The following is a 21272-nucleotide window of genomic DNA, read 5'->3' on the forward strand; positions in this document are numbered from 1 at the left end:
ATACAAAATGAACACCACCGGAAGATATAGGGGATCGGGAGGGGGAAGGTGAAAGAAAATTAGTGTAGGTGTGAGTAGTAAGAACTTGGATGACTTGAGCAGTTACGGTAATCTAAGTTTAACACTGAATAAAGGAAATCTGAAATTATGATCCAAAGTAAAAAGGCCCGGAGAAATTAAATTATGAGTTAATTAAATAAGAAAATGTAACTAATCGCAGAATTATACAAAGGAAACCTATGATGTGTTTCAAATTTAAAGGAAATTTTAAAAAAATACTGGAAAACAAAAGATGGAAACCAACTTGTCTAGGGAATATAAATCTTGAGGACTTTTTTCTGGGCCCCGTCCTGTCGCGTCCGTCAGTAGTCTTGTAGTACATTACAACTAGAAGCAGATCTGCTAATGAAATAGTACACTCCGACCAGTGCAACTGATCATTTAAGTCCAATTATTCATTTACGGAAATCTAATTAACTTGAATCAACAACCTAAACAAAACTGTCTGAAAGTAACTTGAATCTCTAATCCCCGAAATTATAATTGCAAAGCCAAACATTCCTTTACCTTGTTTTTAAACCAGACTTGCCGCTTCCAAAACCAATAAACATAAATGAACAGTTTATACTTTACAAGTTGAATACTCTTCGTTAAGAAGACTATTTCGTGCCTTCCATTTCATTAGGGCACAGAAGCTCTGCAAACAAGAGTGTATTTCTATCATACCTAATATAAACTGTCAATTGAGTGAAAGAGATGAACTCCTGTTCACAAAACCCTTGTGTTCATTTGAAATGTTAGGCTCCATTTGATCGTCAAAACTCCTGTAAATCCTCGATTCGCAACAATGGTCGATACAACCATAATCCGAGAACCGTTAGTTCAACAGATTAACGAATTTTGTCCGATATTATTTCATTATTGATTGATCGAGACTCTATGGATGTTTTGACAATTCCGAATGGTTAGTATATCACTTAAATTGTAATCAAAGATTCTGATAGCATCACTTAACTCGTTTACACAGAACTGTCGGCCTGGAATTATTAAACAATCTAAAGTTACAAAAAAAACTAGCTATTCTGAGTGCCTTGCAAAAAAACTTATTTATTAAAATACCAGATCCTAACGTAACACCCACATTAAGATAAGAAAAAATCACGCTTCTGTTTTTGTGATTAATTAAATAATTTAATATGATCCCACAATGCCTAGAAGAGACCTCTCTGTTGTGCGTAAGCGTTGCTTTGCTTTATGAATTTCTACCTAAGCTAACGATATATCAAAAAGATTTAAACCTGTTCCTACCAGATTTTATGAACAAGAATATTGAGATGCAAATAAAAAAATCAATATCTTGCAATTTTACATAGTATAAAAGTTGTGATTTCTATCATGTAGGCATGTAGGCCAGATCCTTGCGCATCTTTTGGTATTCAGGGTTGTTACGGAAAAGTCGAGAAAAAATCCGCGCCAGATCCGCGCCGACCCCAAACCCAATCCGCGCGAAATCCGCACCATATAAAAAAAATGCGACATACATAGAAGAGAGTAACATAATTTAATAATTTAATAATTTAATAATTTAATAATTTAATAATTTAATAATTTAATAATTTAATAATTTAATAATTTAATAATTTAATAATTTAATAATTTAATAATTTAATAATTTAATAATTTAATAATTTAATAATTTAATAATTTAATAATTTAATAATTTAATAATTTAATAATTTAATAATTTAATAATTTAATAATTTAATAATTTAATAATTTAATAATTTAATAATTTAATAATTTAATAATTTAATAATTTAATAATTTAATAATTTAATAATTTAATAATTTAATAAATTAATAATTTAATAATTTAATAATTTAATAATTTAATAATTTAATAATTTAATAATTTAATAATTTAATAATTTAATAATTTAATAATTTAATAATTTAATAATTTAATAATTTAATAATTTAATAATTTAATAATTTAATAATTTAATAATTTAATAATTTAATAATTTAATAATTTAATAATTTAATAATTTAATAATTTAATAATTTAATAATTTAATAATTTAATAATTTAATAATTTAATAATTTAATAATTTAATAATTTAATAATTTAATAATTTAATAATTTAATAATTTAATAATTTAATAATTTAATAATTTAATAATTTAATAATTTAATAATTTAATAATTTAATAATTTAATAATTTAATAATTTAATAATTTAATAATTTAATAATTTAATGATTTAATAATTTAATAATTTAATAATTTAATAATTTAATAATTTAATAATTTAATAATTTAATAATTTAATAATTTAATAATTTAATAATTTAATAATTTAATAATTTAATAATTTAATAATTTAATAATTTAATAATTTAATAATTTAATCATTTAATAATTTAATAATTTAATAGTTTAATAATTTAATAATTTAATAATTTAATAATTTAATAATTTAATAATTTAATAATTTAATAATTTAATAATTTAATAATTTAATAATTTAATAATTTAATAATTTAATAATTTAATAATTTAATAATTTAATAATTTAATAATTTAATAATTTAATAATTTAATAATTTAATAATTTAATAATTTAATAATTTAATAATTTAATAATTTAATAATTTAATAATTTAATAAATTAATAATTTAATAATTTAATAATTTAATAATTTAATAATTTAATAATTTAATAATTTAATAATTTAATAATTTAATAATTTAATAATTTAATAATTTAATAATTTAATAATTTAATAATTAAATAATTAAATAATTTAATAATTTAATAATTTAATAATTTAATAATTTAATAATTTAATAATTTAATAATTTAATAATTTAATAATTTAATAATTTAATAATTTAATAATTTAATAATTTAATAATTTAATAATTTAATGATTTAATAATTTAATAATTTAATAATTTAATAATTTAATAATTTAATAATTTAATAATTTAATAATTTAATAATTTAATAATTTAATAATTTAATAATTTAATAATTTAATAATTTAATAATTTAATAATTTAATAATTTAATAATTTAATAATTTAATAATTTAATAATTTAATAATTTAATAATTTAATAATTTAATAATTTAATAATTTAATAATTTAATAATTTAATAATTTAATAATTTAATAATTTAATAATTTAATAATTTAATAATTTAATAATTTAATAATTTAATAATTTAATAATTTAATAATTTAATAATTTAATAATTTAATAATTTAATAATTTAATAATTTAATAATTTAATAATTTAATAATTTAATAATTTAATAATTTAATAATTTAATAATTTAATAATTTAATAATTTAATAATTTAATAATTTAATAATTTAATAATTTAATAATTTAATAATTTAATAATTTAATAATTTAATAATTTAATAATTTAATAATTTAATAATTTAATAATTTAATAATTTAATAATTTAATAATTTAATAATTTAATAATTTAATAATTTAATAATTTAATAATTTAATAATTTAATAATTTAATAATTTAATAATTTAATAATTTAATAATTTAATAATTTAATAATTTAATAATTTAATAATTTAATAATTTAATAATTTAATAATTTAATAATTTAATAATTTAATAATTTAATAATTTAATAATTTAATAATTTAATAATTTAATAATTTAATAATTTAATAATTTAATAATTTAATAATTTAATAATTTAATAATTTAATAATTTAATAATTTAATAATTTAATAATTTAATAATTTAATAATTTAATAATTTAATAATTTAATAATTTAATAATTTAATAATTTAATAATTTAATAATTTAATAATTTAATAATTTAATAATTTAATAATTTAATAATTTAATAATTTAATAATTTAATAATTTAATAATTTAATAATTTAATAATTTAATAATTTAATAATTTAATAATTTAATGATTTAATAATTTAATAATTTAATAATTTAATAATTTAATAATTTAATAATTTAATAATTTAATAATTTAATAATTTAATAATTTAATAATTTAATAATTTAATAATTTAATAATTTAATAATTTAATAATTTAATAATTTAATAATTTAATAATTTAATAATTTAATAATTTAATAGTTTAATAATTTAATAATTTAATAATTTAATAATTTAATAATTTAATAATTTAATAATTTAATAATTTAATAATTTAATAATTTAATAATTTAATAATTTAATAATTTAATAATTTAATAATTTAATAATTTAATAATTTAATAATTTAATAATTTAATAATTTAATAATTTAATAATTTAATAATTTAATAATTTAATAATTTAATAATTTAATAATTTAATAATTTAATAATTTAATAATTTAATAATTTAATAATTTAATAATTTAATAATTTAATAATTTAATAATTTAATAATTTAATAATTTAATAATTTAATAATTAAATAATTAAATAATTTAATAATTTAATAATTTAATAATTTAATAATTTAGTAATTTAATAATTTAATAATTTAATAATTTAATAATTTAATAATTTAATAATTTAATAATTTAATAATTTAATAATTTAATAATTTAATAATTTAATAATTTAATAATTTCATAATTTAATAATTTAATAATTTAATAATTTAATAATTTAATAATTTAATAATTTAATAATTTAATAATTTAATAATTTAATAATTTAATAATTTAATAATTTAATAATTTAATAATTTAATAATTTAATAATTTAATAATTTAATAATTTAATAATTTAATAATTTAATAATTTAATAATTTAATAATTTAATAATTTAATAATTTAATAATTTAATAATTTAATAATTTAATAATTTAATAATTTAATAATTTAATAATTTAATAAATTAATAATTTAATAATTTAATAATTTAATAATTTAATAATTTAATAATTTAATAATTTAATAATTTAATAATTTAATAATTTAATAATTTAATAATTTAATAATTTAATAATTTAATAATTTAATAATTTAATAATTTAATAATTTAATAATTTAATAATTTAATAATTTAATAATTTAATAATTTAATAATTTAATAATTTAATAATTTAATAATTTAATAATTTAATAATTTAATAATTTAATAATTTAATAATTTAATAATTTAATAATTTAATAATTTAATAATTTAATAATTTAATAAATTAATAATTTAATAATTTAATAATTTAATAATTTAATAATTTAATAATTTAAGAATTTAAGAATTAAAGAATTTAAGAATTTAAGAATTTAAGAATTTAAGAATTTAAGAATTTAAGAATTTAATAATTTAATAATTTAATAATTTAATAATTTAATAATTTAATAATTTAATAATTTAATAATTTAATAATTTAATAATTTAATAGTTTAATAATTTAATAATTTAATAATTTAATAATTTAATAATTTAATAATTTAATAATTTAATAATTTAATAATTTAATAATTTAATAATTTAATAATTTAATAATTTAATAATTTAATAATTTAATAATTTAATAATTTAATAATTTAATAATTTAATAATTTAATAATTTAATAATTTAATAATTTAATAATTTAATAATTTAATAATTTAATAATTTAATAATTTAATAATTTAATAATTTAATAATTTAATAATTTAATAATTTAATAATTTAATAATTTAATAATTTAATAATTTAATAATTTAATAATTTAATAATTTAATAATTTAATAATTTAATAATTTAATAATTTAATAATTTAATAATTTAATAATTTAATAATTTAATAATTTAATAATTTAATAATTTAATAATTTAATAATTTAATAATTTAATAATTTAATAATTTAATAATTTAATAATTTAATAATTTAATAATTTAATAATTTAATAATTTAATAATTTAATAAATTAATAATTTAATAATTTAATAATTTAATAATTTAATAATTTAATAATTTAATAATTTAATAATTTAATAATTTAATAATTTAATAATTTAATAATTTAATAATTTAATAATTTAATAATTTAATAATTTAATAATTTAATAATTTAATAATTTAATAATTTAATAATTTAATAATTTAATAATTTAATAATTTAATAATTTAATAATTTAATAATTTAATAATTTAATAATTTAATAATTTAATAATTTAATAATTTAATAATTTAATAATTTAATAATTTAATAATTTAATAATTTAATAATTTAATAATTTAATAATTTAATAATTTAATAATTTAATAATTTAATAATTTAATAATTTAATAATTTAATAATTTAATAATTTAATAATTTAATAATTTAATAATTTAATGATTTAATAATTTAATAATTTAATAATTTAATAATTTAATAATTTAATAATTTAATAATTTAATAATTTAATAATTTAATAATTTAATAATTTAATAATTTAATAATTTAATAATTTAATAATTTAATAATTTAATAATTTAATAATTTAATAGTTTAATAATTTAATAATTTAATAATTTAATAATTTAATAATTTAATAATTTAATAATTTAATAATTTAATAATTTAATAATTTAATAATTTAATAATTTAATAATTTAATAATTTAATAATTTAATAATTTAATAATTTAATAATTTAATAATTTAATAATTTAATAATTTAATAATTTAATAATTTAATAATTTAATAATTTAATAATTTAATAATTTAATAATTTAATAATTTAATAATTTAATAATTTAATAATTTAATAATTTAATAATTTAATAATTTAATAATTTAATAATTTAATAATTTAATAATTTAATAATTTAATAATTTAATAATTTAATAATTTAATAATTTAATAATTTAATAATTTAATAATTTAATAATTTAATAATTTAATAATTTAATAATTTAATAATTTAATAATTTAATAATTTAATAATTTAATAATTTAATAATTTAATAATTTAATAATTTAATAATATAATAATTTAATAATTTAATAATTTAATAATTTAATAATTTAATAATTTAATAATTTAATAATTTAATAATTTAATAATTTAATAATTTAATAATTTAATAATTTAATAATTAAATAATTAAATAATTTAATAATTTAATAATTTAATAATTTAATAATTTAATAATTTAATAATTTAATAATTTAATAATTTAATAATTTAATAATTTAATAATTTAATAATTTAATAATTTAATAATTTAATAATTTAATAATTTAATAATTTAATAATTTAATAATTTAATAATTTAATAATTTAATAATTTAAAAATTTAATAATTTAATAATTTAATAATTTAATAATTTAATAATTTAATAATTTAATAATTTAATAATTTAATAATTTAATAATTTAATAATTTAATAATTTAATAATTTAATAATTTAATAATTTAATAATTTAATAATTTAATAATTTAATAATTTAATAATTTAATAATTTAATAATTTAATAATTTAATAATTTAATAATTTAATAATTTAATAATTTAATAATTTAATAATTTAATAATTTAATAATTTAATAATTTAAAAATTGAATAATTTAATAATTTAATAATTTAATAATTTAATAATTTAATAATTTAATAATTTAATAATTTAATAATTTAATAATTTAATAATTTAATAATTTAATAATTTAATAATTTAATAATTTAATAATTTAATAATTTAATAATTTAATAATTTAATAATTTAATAATTTAATAATTTAATAATTTAATAATTTAAGAACTTTCTTAAAAAAATAAAAATCAACAAAAAAATCAATTGTAATATTTTCGTAATTTTTCAATTTAATAATTTGTACTTTTTTACGTTTTTTGAGTCTGTAAGTTTTGACAATTTCAAATTATGAATTCTATTTTCTTATTATTTGAATATGTAAATTCTGAAATTTCAAATGGTTGAATTCCAGATTTCTTATTTTTTAAATTTTAACATTACATTTCGCTTTTAGACGGAGATTTTAGCAGATTTCTAAGTGGATTTCGTCATGTTGTGATAATTGGGAGTAGAATCAATTCTACCTGAATCAGAGTGGTTACAGATTTTTAATTTTTTTCAATAAACAAACAAATTAAAAAAATAAATTTTTATATTAAAAAAAACATAGAAAATTTACAAATTTTCATAGCTTCAAATTTTTAAAATTCTATAAATTTTTCGGATTTTGTTATTTAGATTTTGACAGATGTTTTAAAAATAATGAGTTGTAATGTTATGTCAAATTTATATAACAAATCTCAATACATTAAAAAAAATCGCTCCTTGAAGATTATTTCAAAGTTTCGTATTAAGAAAAAAAAAATCAATAATTTTTAGAAGAAAATTTTCATCATTAACCACTTCTTAGAAATCGATGTTTTCGCACTCAAAGAAAAAGATTGAATTTATTTAATTCCTAATAATATTTTCCTTTGTAATTTGAAAGAAATTCTATCGTTCTCAATTATTTTGTTTATCAAGATTGCTATCCGCGCGAAATCCGCGCCTGAGCAAAATTAGCCAGCAAATCCGCGCCAGATCCGCGCGATACGCGCCATCCGCGCCATCCGCGCGATCCGCGCCGTCCGTAACAACCCTGAACATTGAAGTTTGGAGCACCCTGGAGCTCGGTACAGACCTTCAAATTTTGGCATTTTTTCGAAAAACCGGTCCCGGCAAAAAAGATATGCGTCGCGTCTCGCGACACCCGAGACGCCATTTGATTTTGCTGGGGCCAATTTTTCGAAAAAATGCCAAACTTTGAAGGTCTGTACCGAGCTCCAGGGTGCTCCAAACTTCAATGTTATGTATACCAAAAGATGCGCAAGGATCTGGCCTACATGCCAGTGATGTTTTTGGTAAACGCTTCAGTGGCCAAAATGCCTCAAAAATTGAAAAATCTTTTTTTACGGGTTAAATCCCATTTAAAATTGAAGGGCGGAGCGCCAGCTCCGGTTACGTCCAATCAAGCTCATATTTGGGATTTGAACTCGGTAGGCCCACCGGAACAAATACCCTGAATGCCCGCAAAAAAGTCATTTTTGTTACATCCTAGTGCATATGTCTAAAATTAAAATATATCAATTTAGAGTTATGGAAAACCATCAGAAATTGCGTTTTTGAGCATTTGAAGACTTAAATTAATTTAAAAAAAAACAACAACACCATTCAACTTACCGCTCAGTCTGGTTCTCCTTGTCCTCGCGGCCCGCGCCCACCTGCTGCTGGTGCTTCGCCTGGTGGTCCACCTCGTCGTCCGACTCAATGTTCTTGTACGAGTCCGAGTAGCGGCGGCGCCGCTCGGGGTCCGTGTACGGGTACGGTGGCGCCGGGAAGTCGTCCCGCTCGATCTTTGGTTTCTCGCCCGGCGGCGGCTTTTTCGCGCCCGGATAGTGGCTCATCTCGATCGGTTCCTCGTTGTTCATGCCCGGACTCTTGGGCCGCGGCGTCTCCGACCGGATGCTGTCGACCAGCACCTTCATGGCGCTGCGACTGCGTGAGTGCGAGCGCGATCCGGACGAGGACCGGGGCCCGACGCCGTACTGGTGCGGTCGGTGAAAGTGCGGCGAAACCGGCGCCTTGTCGTACGGTTCGATCGGCTTGCGCAGATAGTGCGGCTCGTCCGTCAGGTAGCTGTACGTGTAGATACGGGCGATGTCGTCGCCGTAACCCTGACGGTTGTACTCCCGCAGGATCAGCCCGGGACTGGTGGTGCGGTGATACTGCAAGTGTGCATGGTCATTAGTAACGCACGGGCAAAATAAACTGAATAATCTAGCACAGTTACAGTTAAACAACTCGATTAGAAAGAATACAGAATTAAAGTAAAAAAGGAAAGAAACAGTGAACGGAAAAATGAAAAGAAAAAACAAAAATAAAGAAACAAAACTAACCTTTCTATGCGTGTAAGGACTATAAACAGAACCACTCAAACTTGGTGTTTGTGAACGTAACGAAAACTGAAAAAATAAAGTTAAAAACAAACCCCAGTGCACAAATTACTTCTCATGCTGCGCTAGAACAACTAAAATAAACTTAACAGTAAGAAATAGCGAAACAAACCAACACGCGCGCGCGCCCCTCCCCCGGTTCCATCGTCGGTTCCGGGGCGCGCCAGCGTTTTGAATTATTAATCAACGAAATGATAATATAAATAAGCATCCTGCGGGATTAAACGCGCGCGAGGCGAGATCTATTGGCCGGAGTCCGGAGTGCCGAAGCGCCTACCTGAATCTCACTCATTGCACTGGTGCTGGTCCGGTCAAACTCCGTCTCCGTGTTGAACCCGTTGCTTTCGACGCCGTTCAGCAGCGCGGCGGAATCGGCCGACGACGGGCCCGGGCCGCACCGGGGATGCCAGATGGCACCGCCCTGCAGGTACATCTCCTCCCCGTCGCCGAACGGATCACCGCACTTGGTGCAGCGGGCGCACGTCGGGTGGAAGTGGTGGTTGTCGCCGGCCTGCAGCACCTTCCCGCTAATGTACCGGTTGCAGTACGCGCACTTGACGCCGAACGACTTCTGGAAGTCCTTCTCGCAGTACGGGACGCCGTCCTTGCCCATGTACTCGCCGTTGAGGGTGATGCCGCACGCGTTGCATCTGCGGGGGGAAATTGAATGTTAGTACAAAAGTTTAAATTTTAGACACGAATCACTTGAAAATTTCAGTAAGTTCTCGTCCGACGTTTTCACGCGTTTTTTTTTTTCATTTTAATTTAAAACAATTAAAAATATTATAATAACACATTTAATACATCAAAATACACGGAGTTTTTAAAGTTTTTGGTGAATATCTAAAATTTAGATCGAATGAAATCAAATCAAAAAGCACAAAACGGTGTTCAGAACCTAATTTGGACAAAAATGCACAGGAATATCAAAATTACATCGATTTATTACAGTAGTTGTTCGGTAACTGGGCTGAGAACGTAGCCCAGTCACCGAATGCTGCTCGTTAACTGGGCTGAACGAAAAATAACGAGGGGACCACCGATGCATAATATATTCCAGATGAAATATAAAAATAAAAGTTACTCAAATTAATTTACATTGCTTACTTTTCATTTTTTTTTAATTGTAACTTGAAATTAAACAAAAGTTGGAAAAAAGTTTTTTTATTTATTGAATATGATTTTTGCATCCATTAACCCCTCGGTCATTTTGGTTTGTTTTGGTTTTTTGACGTTTGTCTGCTTTTTAACTGGGCTACGGCCCAGTTATCGAGCGCCCAGTTAAAAAGCAGCCCAGTTAAACAACGCCCAGTTACCGAACAACTACTGTATTCCTATTTGATGGTTACCTTTCGCCCGTTTTCAGCAGGTATTTTTGAGTAATTTAACTTTTGTGTTTTTTTTTATATATTTCAGTTATATCTAAAATTCAAAAATTCAAAAATTCTAAAATTCTAAAATTCTAAAATTCTAAAATTCTAAAATTCTAATATTATAAAATTCTAAAATTCTAAAATTCTAAAATTCTAAAATTCTAAAATTCTAAAATTCTAAAATTCTAAAATTCTAAAATTCTAAAATTCTAAAATTCTAAAATTCTAAAATTCTAAAATTCTAAAATTCTAAAATTCTAAAATTCTAAAATTCTAAAATTCTAAAATTCTGAAATTCTAAAATTCTAAAATTCTAAAATTCTAAAATTCTAAAATTCTAAAATACTAAAATTCTAAAATTCTAAAATTCTAAAATTCTAAAATTCTAAAATTCTAAAATTCTAAAATTCTAAAATTCTAAAATTCTAAAATTCTAAAATTCTAAAATTCTAAAATTCTAAAATTCTAAAATTCTAAAATTCTAAAATTCTAAAATTCTAAAATTCTAAAATTCTAAAATTCTAAAATTCTAAAATTCTAAAATTCTAAAATTCTAAAATTCTAAAATTCTAAAATTCTAAAATTCTAAAATTCTAAAATTCTAAAATTCTAAAATTCTAAAATTCTAAAATTCTAAAATTCTAAAATTCTAAAATTCTAAAATTCTAAAATTCTAAAATTCTAAAATTCTAAAATTCTAAAATTCTAAAATTCTAAAATTCTAAAATTCTAAAATTCTAAAATTCTAAAATTCTAAAATTCTAAAATTCTAAAATTCTAAAATTCTAAAATTCTAAAATTCTAAAATTCTAAAATTCTAAAATTCTAAAATTCTAAAATTCTAAAATTCTAAAATTCTAAAATTCTAAAATTCTAAAATTCTAAAATTCTAAAATTCTAAAATTCTAAAATTCTAAAATTCTAAAATTCTAAAATTCTAAAATTCTAAAATTCTAAAATTCTAAAATTCTAAAATTCTAAAATTCTAAAATTCTAAAATTCTAAAATTCTAAAATTCTAAAATTCTAAAATTCTAAAATTCTAAAATTCTAAAATTCTAAAATTCTAAAATTCTAAAATTCTAAAATTCTAAAATTCTAAAATTCTAAAATTCTAAAATTCTAAAATTCTAAAATTCTAAAATTCTAAAATTCTAAAATTCTAAAATTCTAAAATTCTAAAATTCTAAAATTCTAAAATTCTAAAATTCTAAAATTCTAAAATTCTAAAATTCTAAAATTCTAAAATTCTAAAATTCTAAAATTCTAAAATTCTAAAATTCTAAAATTCTAAAATTCTAAAATTCTAAAATTCTAAAATTCTAAAATTCTAAAATTCTAAAATTCTAAAATTCTAAAATTCTAAAATTCTAAAATTCTAAAATTCTAAAATTCTAAAATTCTAAAATTCTAAAATTCTAAAATTCTAAAATTCTAAAATTCTAAAATTCTAAAATTCTAAAATTCTAAAATTCTAAAATTCTAAAATTCTAAAATTCTAAAATTCTAAAATTCTAAAATTCTAAAATTCTAAAATTCTAAAATTCTAAAATTCTAAAATTCTAAAATTCTAAAATTCTAAAATTCTAAAATTCTAAAATTCTAAAATTCTAAAATTCTAAAATTCTAAAATTCTAAAATTCTAAAATTCTAAAATTCTAAAATTCTAAAATTCTAAAATTCTAAAATTCTAAAATTCTAAAATTCTAAAATTCTAAAATTCTAAAATTCTAAAATTCTAAAATTCTAAAATTCTAAAATTCTAAAATTCTAAAATTCTAAAATTCTAAAATTCTAAAATTCTAAAATTCTAAAATTCTAAAATTCTAAAATTCTAAAATTCTAAAATTCTAAAATTCTAAAATTCTAAAATTCTAAAATTCTAAAATTCTAAAATTCTAAAATTCTAAAATTCTAAAATTCTAAAATTCTAAAATTCTAAAATTCTAAAATTCTAAAATTCTAAAATTCTAAAATTCTAATATTCTAAAATTCTAAAATTTTAAAATTCTAAAATTCTTAAGTTCTAAAATTCTAAAATTCTATTTTCTAAATTGCCATTTTTGCCGCCATTGAAGGAATTAAATAATTTTGTTTTTTTAAGAACTAAGTCTACATTGTATTATACCAAGGTGAACACTCAAATCTCATTTTCAAATTCCCGACTTTCCCAAAATCTCAAGTAAAAAAAGATGATTTAAAAAAAACTTTTTATAAAAAAGTCAATATCAATTATCAAAAAATCCAAATGAATTTAAAAAAAAATCTATTGACCATTTTTTTAAACTCAAATTTAACAACAAATTCCTTTAAATAACCTTTAAAAATGGCAGCATGCATTATTTTGATTTAGATTAAAACATAAACAATTCTGGATTTTTTTTAAAAAAAGTTCAATAAACCATATCGTCGCCATCGTGCTAACTTGTCGTACGTGCATTTTGGGCCAAATTGAGTTAAGAACGCCATATTGTGCAGCTCACAATGCCTCACCTTTTGACCTTCTCAGATCCCCAAAATTCGATTTCAATCCTGAGATATTCAACAAAAACCGGAAAAACTCCGTGCATTTTTGTCACTTTATATATGAAAGTAGTTTCAATCTTGTCGTGCTATCTTGTCACTCCATGAAAATTGATGTAAGTGCGACAAAAGGCCAAAGGGATTTCAGGCCAGGAAAGTCAGGATGCGTTTGTCGCACGTACAAGCTAGACTACCGTAAACATTTGTAATTATAACTCGGGACTCCAGCAACCAACTTCAACCAAACTTTGGGACAATGCACAGAATGGTGAGCCAAACAAAACGTGTTTGTTATTGTTTACATTGCGTGCTCTCGTTTTTGAATATTCAAGGTCAAACATTAAAACGCGTTTTTCTCGGAACGTCAAAATGGCGGGTGCGACAAGATAGCACGACGACGTCGATATTTTAAATTTTTGCTTTTTGGGTGTTTTTAATACCCCTGACTCAAGGCGGTTTCAAAAATACTCAAAAAGCAAAAACTGGAAATTTGGTTTATTGGAACTTAAAAAAAAACTCCAGAATTAGTCTTAGAAAAATAACCGAAAGTTTTAAATTATTTAAAATTTCAATGTGTTTTAAATTGGCAAAACTTTAGTTTTTGAAACTTTGTTTCAACTGGAGTTAAAAATAACTGAAATTGAAATTTTACTCTTCATTTTAAAACATGATAGCTGTTATTAGGGTAATTCTCTACCAACTCACACGAAATCGGGAAAAGTTGCCCCGACCCCTCTTCGATTTGCGTGAAACTTTGTCCGAAGGGGTAACTTTTGTCCCTGATCACGAATCCGAGGTCTGTTTTTTTGATATCTCGTGACGGAGGGGCGGTACGACCCCTTCAATTTTTGAACATGCGAAAAAGAGGTGTTTTTCAATAATTTGCAGCCTGAAACGGTGATGAGATAGAAATTTTGTGTCAAAGGGACTTTTATGTAAAATTAGACGCCCGATTTGATGGCGTACTCAGAATTCCGAAAAAAGTATTTTTAATCAAAAAAAACACTAATAAAGTTTTAAAAATTCTCCCAATTTCCATGTTCCATTTGGAACAAGTCATTTTATGGGAAATTTAATGTACTTTTCGAATCTACATTGACCCAGAAGGGTCATTTTTTCATTTAGAACAATATTTTTCATTTTAAAATTTCGTGTTTTTTCTAACTTTGCAGGATTATTTTTTAGAGTGTAACAATGTTCTGTTTGAAAAAGTAACTTTTTGCGTTTCTCTTTGTTTCGTCGTCCGTGTCTGTCGCGGGTGACCATGAACGGCCATGATCGATGACGACCAACTTTTTCAAAACTTTTTTTCGTAAAATTACGATAACTCGTGATGTTTATAAGCAAACCCCGTATGTCTACATATCAAATTTTTTGTAATTGTCTGCTCTACAACTTTTTAGAACATTGTTACACTCTAAAAAATAACCCTGCAAAGTTAGAAAAAACACGAAATTTTAAGATGAAAAATATTGTTCTAAATGAAAAATTACCCTTCTTGGTAATGTAGATTCAAAAAGTATATTAAATTTCCCATAAAATGTTCCAAAAATTTTTACAGTCGAGTAACGGAAAATGGGAGAATTTTTATAACGTTTTTAGTGTTTTTTTTTCGATGAAAAATACGTTTTTTCGGAATTCTGAGTACGCCATCAAATCGGGCGTCTAATTTTACATAAAAGTCCCTTTGACAACAAATTTCTATCTCATCACCGTTTCAGGCTGCAAATTATTGAAAAATACCTCTTTTTTCGCATGTTCAAAAATGGAAGGGGTCGTACCGCCCCTCCGTCACGAGATATCAAAAAAACGGACCTCGGATTCGTGATCAGGGACAAAAGTTACCCCTTAGGACAAAGTTTCACGCAAATCGAAGAGGGGTCGGGGCAACTGCTGTGTGAGTTGGCGGAGAATTACCCATTATTTTTTCAAAGAATTAAGAAAATATCTAGAATACAAAAAAAGTTTTTACTAAGTTTCCTTTTAAATTTTGTTATTGATTTTTTGAATTAATGTTGATTTATCTAGTTGTCAATATTTGACTGCCTTAATTTTTTTTATGAAAAATGAAACAGTTTGCTAAGATTTTATGTTTTACCATTTATTTTGTGTGAAATGATTGAAAGAACAAATTCTTTAGACAATTTATACCAACATTTGCAAGATTTATTTTTTGCAAATTTAATATTTTTTCATGTTTCCAAAACGTAAAAAAATGTTTTTTTTTCATTCAGAACGAACAACAAAAATATTTTTTCATTATTTAAGTTTTCCGATAACTGGAAATCAAGCTTTATGTAGAGTAATTCACCCACCACAAAAAAGTTCAAGAGAATCGTGTGGATAAAAAAACTGACAAGAGGTAATGTTTGATAAAAAAAATGTAAAAAAACTTTTGATTCATAAAAAATATAATGCAAATCTGTGTCAAATACATCCACTGTTTAGTAGGATTTTTAATGTCTTAGAAAACATTTTTATTTTCAAATAGATTGAAATAGTGAAAGGAACCCTAAATTCAAAGTAAGTTACTAAAGAAGAATTGAGTGAAATTAATTTGAAAATTGTACAAAATATTTCAAAATTATTCAAAAATAAGATTTTTTTTCAAGCAGGTGTGCTTGGGATTCCCGACTTTTCCCGACTTTCTGACACAAAATCACAAATTCCCGACTTTTTGCGATTATTGACGGATTTTGGCGAATTTCCAACATTTTTTCCCGATTTCCCGACTTGAGTGGCCATCCTGAATTATATTCAAATATTTGAATTTCTAAAATTGTGCCGTTTTGAATTCATTTGAAATTGTATTTTTTTTTATTCGAGATTTAAATCTTAATTTAAATTTTCCAATAAGACTCAACGGAATCGACGTAACACCTTAAAATGTGGCCCTCTTAAACCTTGCGGTTTCGTCAACGGATCCACAGGCGTGTATCGTTCTTTTTGCGACAAGACTCCGCCTCCCGGGTCTCCTAAGTGTGAAGGTATGGGCACGGGGAGAGGGCACCGAATACCTATATTTACACTTAGATTTTTTTTTGCGTCCGCCCCGGGATTCGAACCGGCGACCTCTGGATTGTGAGTCCAGTGCGCGGTCCGATTGATCCACACAGGCAGACCAATAAGACTCAAACCATGCTTGATTCTGGTTAGTCTACTAGATCTAACTAATATTTTTAAATTTTCAAGTGATTCTTTGCAAATTGTCCTCCCCTAAACTTACTTGAAGCACCAGATGTGCCACTGCCGGTCGAGCGCAATCAGCGCCTGGCCCTCCTTCAGCTGCTGCTGGCAGCCGGCGCACTCGTTCGGGTCGACGTCCTTGCCCAGCCCGTTCTGCTGCTGCTGCTTCCGGACCGTTTCCTGGTGGTGCTGCAGGGTGGCCGCCCGCGTCGGACTCGACGTGATCTCCTTGATCGTCTTCTGCTCCTGCTTCTGCTCGATCTGTCTCTTTGGTGATGTGGTGGACGCGATGGTCGTGGCCATCGTGGGTCCGCTGGGGGCCGTCACCGCTGCATTTGTCACCGCAGTCGACGGTCCTTTGACGCAGCCCTCGCACAGAACCTCCTTGCCGGTGTTGGTGACCTTTTGGAAAATCGTTTCGGAGGGAGAATAGTCATTAGCTAATACGGATAGGGTGATTATATTTGGGGAACTTACCTTGCTGCCAGACTGGAACGGCTGTTTGCACTTGCTGCAGGTGAAGCACTTTTGATGATATGTGTTGCCCATCGTGGACACGACCTCGCCCTCGACGTACTGGCTGCAGGCCGCACACTTGGTGCCGTACAGCTTCTGGTAGTCCAGGGTGCAGTAATAGGCGCCATCCTTGGAGAAGAAGCCGCCGGTCGCCAGCGATTTGTTGCACTTGGTGCACTGAAAGCACGTCTTGTGGAAGTACCGGTCCGTGACGCGCAGCACCTCGCCGGAGCACTTTTTCTGGCACCGGCTGCACTGGATCTTGGTTTTGCCTGCCAAAGGGAAATTAAAAAAAAAAAGTTCCATAATTACTACCTGCTATCGATTTTCCAGCGCTGCTGCAGCAGCAGCAGCAACAAGAACGAAACAACAGTCTATCTACGATACAACAACCCCCTTCCCGAAAAAAAAAATCATCGACGGGAAACAGACCAACACGTCGTCGACGGATTACGTAAGGTGCGTTCCTGCGTGTGATCATCGCAGATTCTTGGTGTTGTAACAGGTGATGAATGTGGCACACGACGATGCCGACGAAGACGGGACCGCGGGTGGGGAAACCCCTCACCCGATACGGACTTGTTTAGACTGGTATCGCCCTAAATTGGGAATGTTGTCGAGGTTGGCGAGACGCAACACAGAGTTATAGCGTGCGAAAAAGAGTCCCAATTATTGTTAATGAAAATCCGGAAAAGAGAAAAAGTGAGCCACCAATCAGTAACTGACGCTAAATCCGCTGAAAAAAAGCCCCCAACTATGTGATCACTCACAAAATAAACAGCAAAAACAAGCGTTCCAAAAGACCCATGATTGATCAATCATCTCCGCGGAAATAGATCCATGATGTTGGTTAGTGATACGTGCGTTTTTTTTTTCTTTTCATTTCTCCTTCATCTAAAAATGGCATCATTAAACCCGCGGGTGGTTTGGTTTTCGTCATTTGTTGGGAGGGGAATTAAGGGGAAAAATCGTTTCCTAACGAAGGAATTTCACGCACGAAGATGATGTGCGCGGACGCCTATTTGTGGAGTGTGTGATAACTTCAATTACTCATTCACGATGGAGCATTTGGAGTTGATTCACTCAACAGAACTTGAGTCTGAAAGCCGAACTGGTGAACGCTTAATCAAAGTGATTGAAAAATTCCATCTTCCAACGATTTCAGAGAGCAGCTTGCTGATTACGAATTCGACAAAGGTTAGTTTGAATTCCTCATCACATAAGCCGCACCGCCGATAATCGATCTCGAGATAACATTGTTTCTTTTCAATGAAAGGCGGCGGGCGGCACACCCACAAGAATATCAATACCAACGCTGTTTCGTAAATTTAGGGCGGTTGCAATAATCGTGTAATTATGCTATGAACCCACTTCATGGCATCTTAGCTCGAACGGTACGTCGTCGAGTAGATTCAGTTCATGTTAATCAACACGTAACTCGAAAAGCTAAATTTTGAATTTCAAACATAAAATTGTAAACAAAAAGGATCACAAAATGCGTTTTACATTATAACATTTATGACATTGGAAAACAATTTTCAAAGTATTTTTTTTTTTCGTAATTCCCGATCTGTGGTCTGAAAATTTGTTAAAACTCTTTAAGTACCTGATTTAATTTCAAATAAAAAAACAAACGTAATAGTTACCAGTGTTGTTAATATAATGATTGATAGAAAAAACTATCATTTGATGATTCTTGCATAGGATGACAATAAAAAAATCGACCTCAGGGATACCCTCTGATTAGATTCCTCAGGCAAAAATAAGTTAAGTCGGATCGTTTTCGGTCTTCGTCAAAGTTGTTTCTCATAAAATTTTCATCAAGAATCTCACACTTGACATTGATCCGACACATTCGACGCCACTTTTGGTGGAATTTTGATTTTTTTTTGCTTTTTCCCACACATTTTTCTAAATTTCATTTTTTCTTTTCACCCTATTCCTGCACCAAAATATCAGAATGTATAGCAACCGTCACAATAGCGTGTGGGTTCTCTTCTTCTATCACGTGTCACCAAGATCGTTCGTTGCGGTTTTCTGAGCAATCCAAATAATCTCCGGTGAGTGTCGTGAACGAGAAAAAGAGAAGGAGAGATAGGAAGAGAAATTGTTATTTAAAAACATTGTACAGCGCAGCGATGAAAGAATCATCATCAAAATATTGCTTATTGCGAGATAATATCACGTTTCTCCATCGCTGTGAGTGACAGGAGATAATTGTCGCTTAACTACCGCAGTGTAAAAATCAGCAAGTTGAACTGAAATTATGCGTTGATTTGGCTGTCAACTTGGTTTGTTTTGAATATTTTCTAAAAAGTCAGCTGAAAACTCAAGGCAACCTTGGACAACTGCCAAAAATTTGTTCTGCGGTTGTCATGCGACCATTATATTGCGGTCGTATCACCGCGCGTGAACTCTAATTATTAACGCCCGCAGTAATAAACTTATCGAGAGAAAAAATCCGAAGGGAGCTTGGCACTTCTCTCTCGCGCACGAAAGATCGGTAAAAGGGATCTCAAAAAATCATCAGCTTGATTATTCGGTTAAACAACTATTTCACTGCTACACTTGCAGGTGTAACGTCACACGACGACAAATGTCCTGTCACTTTTTTGTAAATGAGCAATGTGGGAAAACAAAATGAAATGAATCTAATCTAATCTAACACAAACGTAGCCAGTCCGATGAAAGCATGCTGGAAAGTCTTGTGATTAGATTACGCCCCAAGCACTTTTCTTGTCATTATTAATAATTGCAGTACATCCGAGAACACACGAAAATGCATTGCAAAAATTAAAGCGGCCAGCCCTACTACGTTGTGTTTACCGCAGAGAGGATTCTGAGAACGGATCACATTTCACAGAATCTACAGGGGAGGAAGGATGCGTGGACATACCGTACCAAACGCTCCTGTTTACAGTTTCATATGTGTTTTGTATAATGTGTTAAGTGTAAGTGTGTGTTAGTGTGGTTTTATAATTAATTAAATATAATAATGCAATATAATGATCATTTAATAAAATCCCATCACCTATATATAATAACATACACCCAAGCACACAAAAAGCGACACAAAAGAAATGAAAATGAGCATGCAAAAACAAGACAGCGCGTCCCCGTGGTCAGCGCACTAATCGTGGAAAAACAAAATGAAATGAATCATTTTAAGTGGTGCTTACAAGAAGTTCGGTAGCGATTCTTTTTTGCGTGTTTTGCCTCCTCTCTCCTCCGCGGGTGGAGAAAGTTTGAACGTGATTTTGTTGTGATTATAAAGAGTTTTGAGAAACATTTTGCTTAATTTTTGTTTAGCCTCCAGTGAAAAAAAAATCTACTTATATAATTTAACCCAAGAATGACGAACTCCTCATCATGCAATGAGCAATTCTCTACGAAATTGTTTTTTTTTTAGAATTTTATTTTTTTATTTTTTTTATCCGACTGGAACTTTTTCGATGCCTTCGGTATGCCCTAAGAAGCCATTTTGCATCATTAGTTTGTCCCTATATTTTTCCATACAAATTTGACAGCTGTCCATATAAAAACGATCTTTTGAAAGAATTCTTTGATTGATTTGGTGTCTTCGGCAAAGTTGTAGGTATGGATAAGGACTACGCTGAAAAAAATTATGCATAGTAAATAATAATTTTTGGTGATTTTAAATTTAAATTTTTGTAACTTAAACTTGATTTGCAAAAAAAAAACACTATTTTTATTTTTTATTGTTTTT

At 24.9% G+C, this 21272-nt stretch overlaps 2 protein-coding genes across 6 annotated transcripts in view; one reads left to right on the plus strand and one right to left on the minus strand.

Moving 5' to 3' along the window:
- Positions 1-21272, plus strand: part of LOC120412866 (60S ribosomal protein L28) — a 510937-nt gene that overhangs the window by 452315 nt on the left and 37350 nt on the right. The window lies entirely within an intron of this gene.
- The window catches only part of LOC120422914 (actin-binding LIM protein 1), a 64651-nt gene that overhangs the window by 11440 nt on the left and 31939 nt on the right, over positions 1-21272 (minus strand). For 3 of the 5 annotated variants that reach the window (XM_052710459.1, XM_052710460.1, XM_052710463.1), the window contains exons 2-6: positions 17507-17817; positions 17070-17431; positions 10226-10598; positions 9892-9957; positions 9176-9720 (exon numbers count right to left, since the gene is read on the minus strand). In XM_052710459.1, coding sequence (XP_052566419.1) covers positions 9176-9720; positions 9892-9957; positions 10226-10598; positions 17070-17431; positions 17507-17817 — 1657 coding nt within the window. The remainder of the gene's footprint in view (positions 1-9175; positions 9721-9891; positions 9958-10225; positions 10599-17069; positions 17432-17506; positions 17818-21272) is intronic. The other 2 variants (XM_052710461.1, XM_052710462.1) reach the window with 1 other exon arrangement.

Source organism: Culex pipiens, chromosome 3, assembly GCF_016801865.2.
Source record: "Culex pipiens pallens isolate TS chromosome 3, TS_CPP_V2, whole genome shotgun sequence".
NCBI lineage: Eukaryota > Metazoa > Arthropoda > Insecta > Diptera > Culicidae > Culex > Culex pipiens.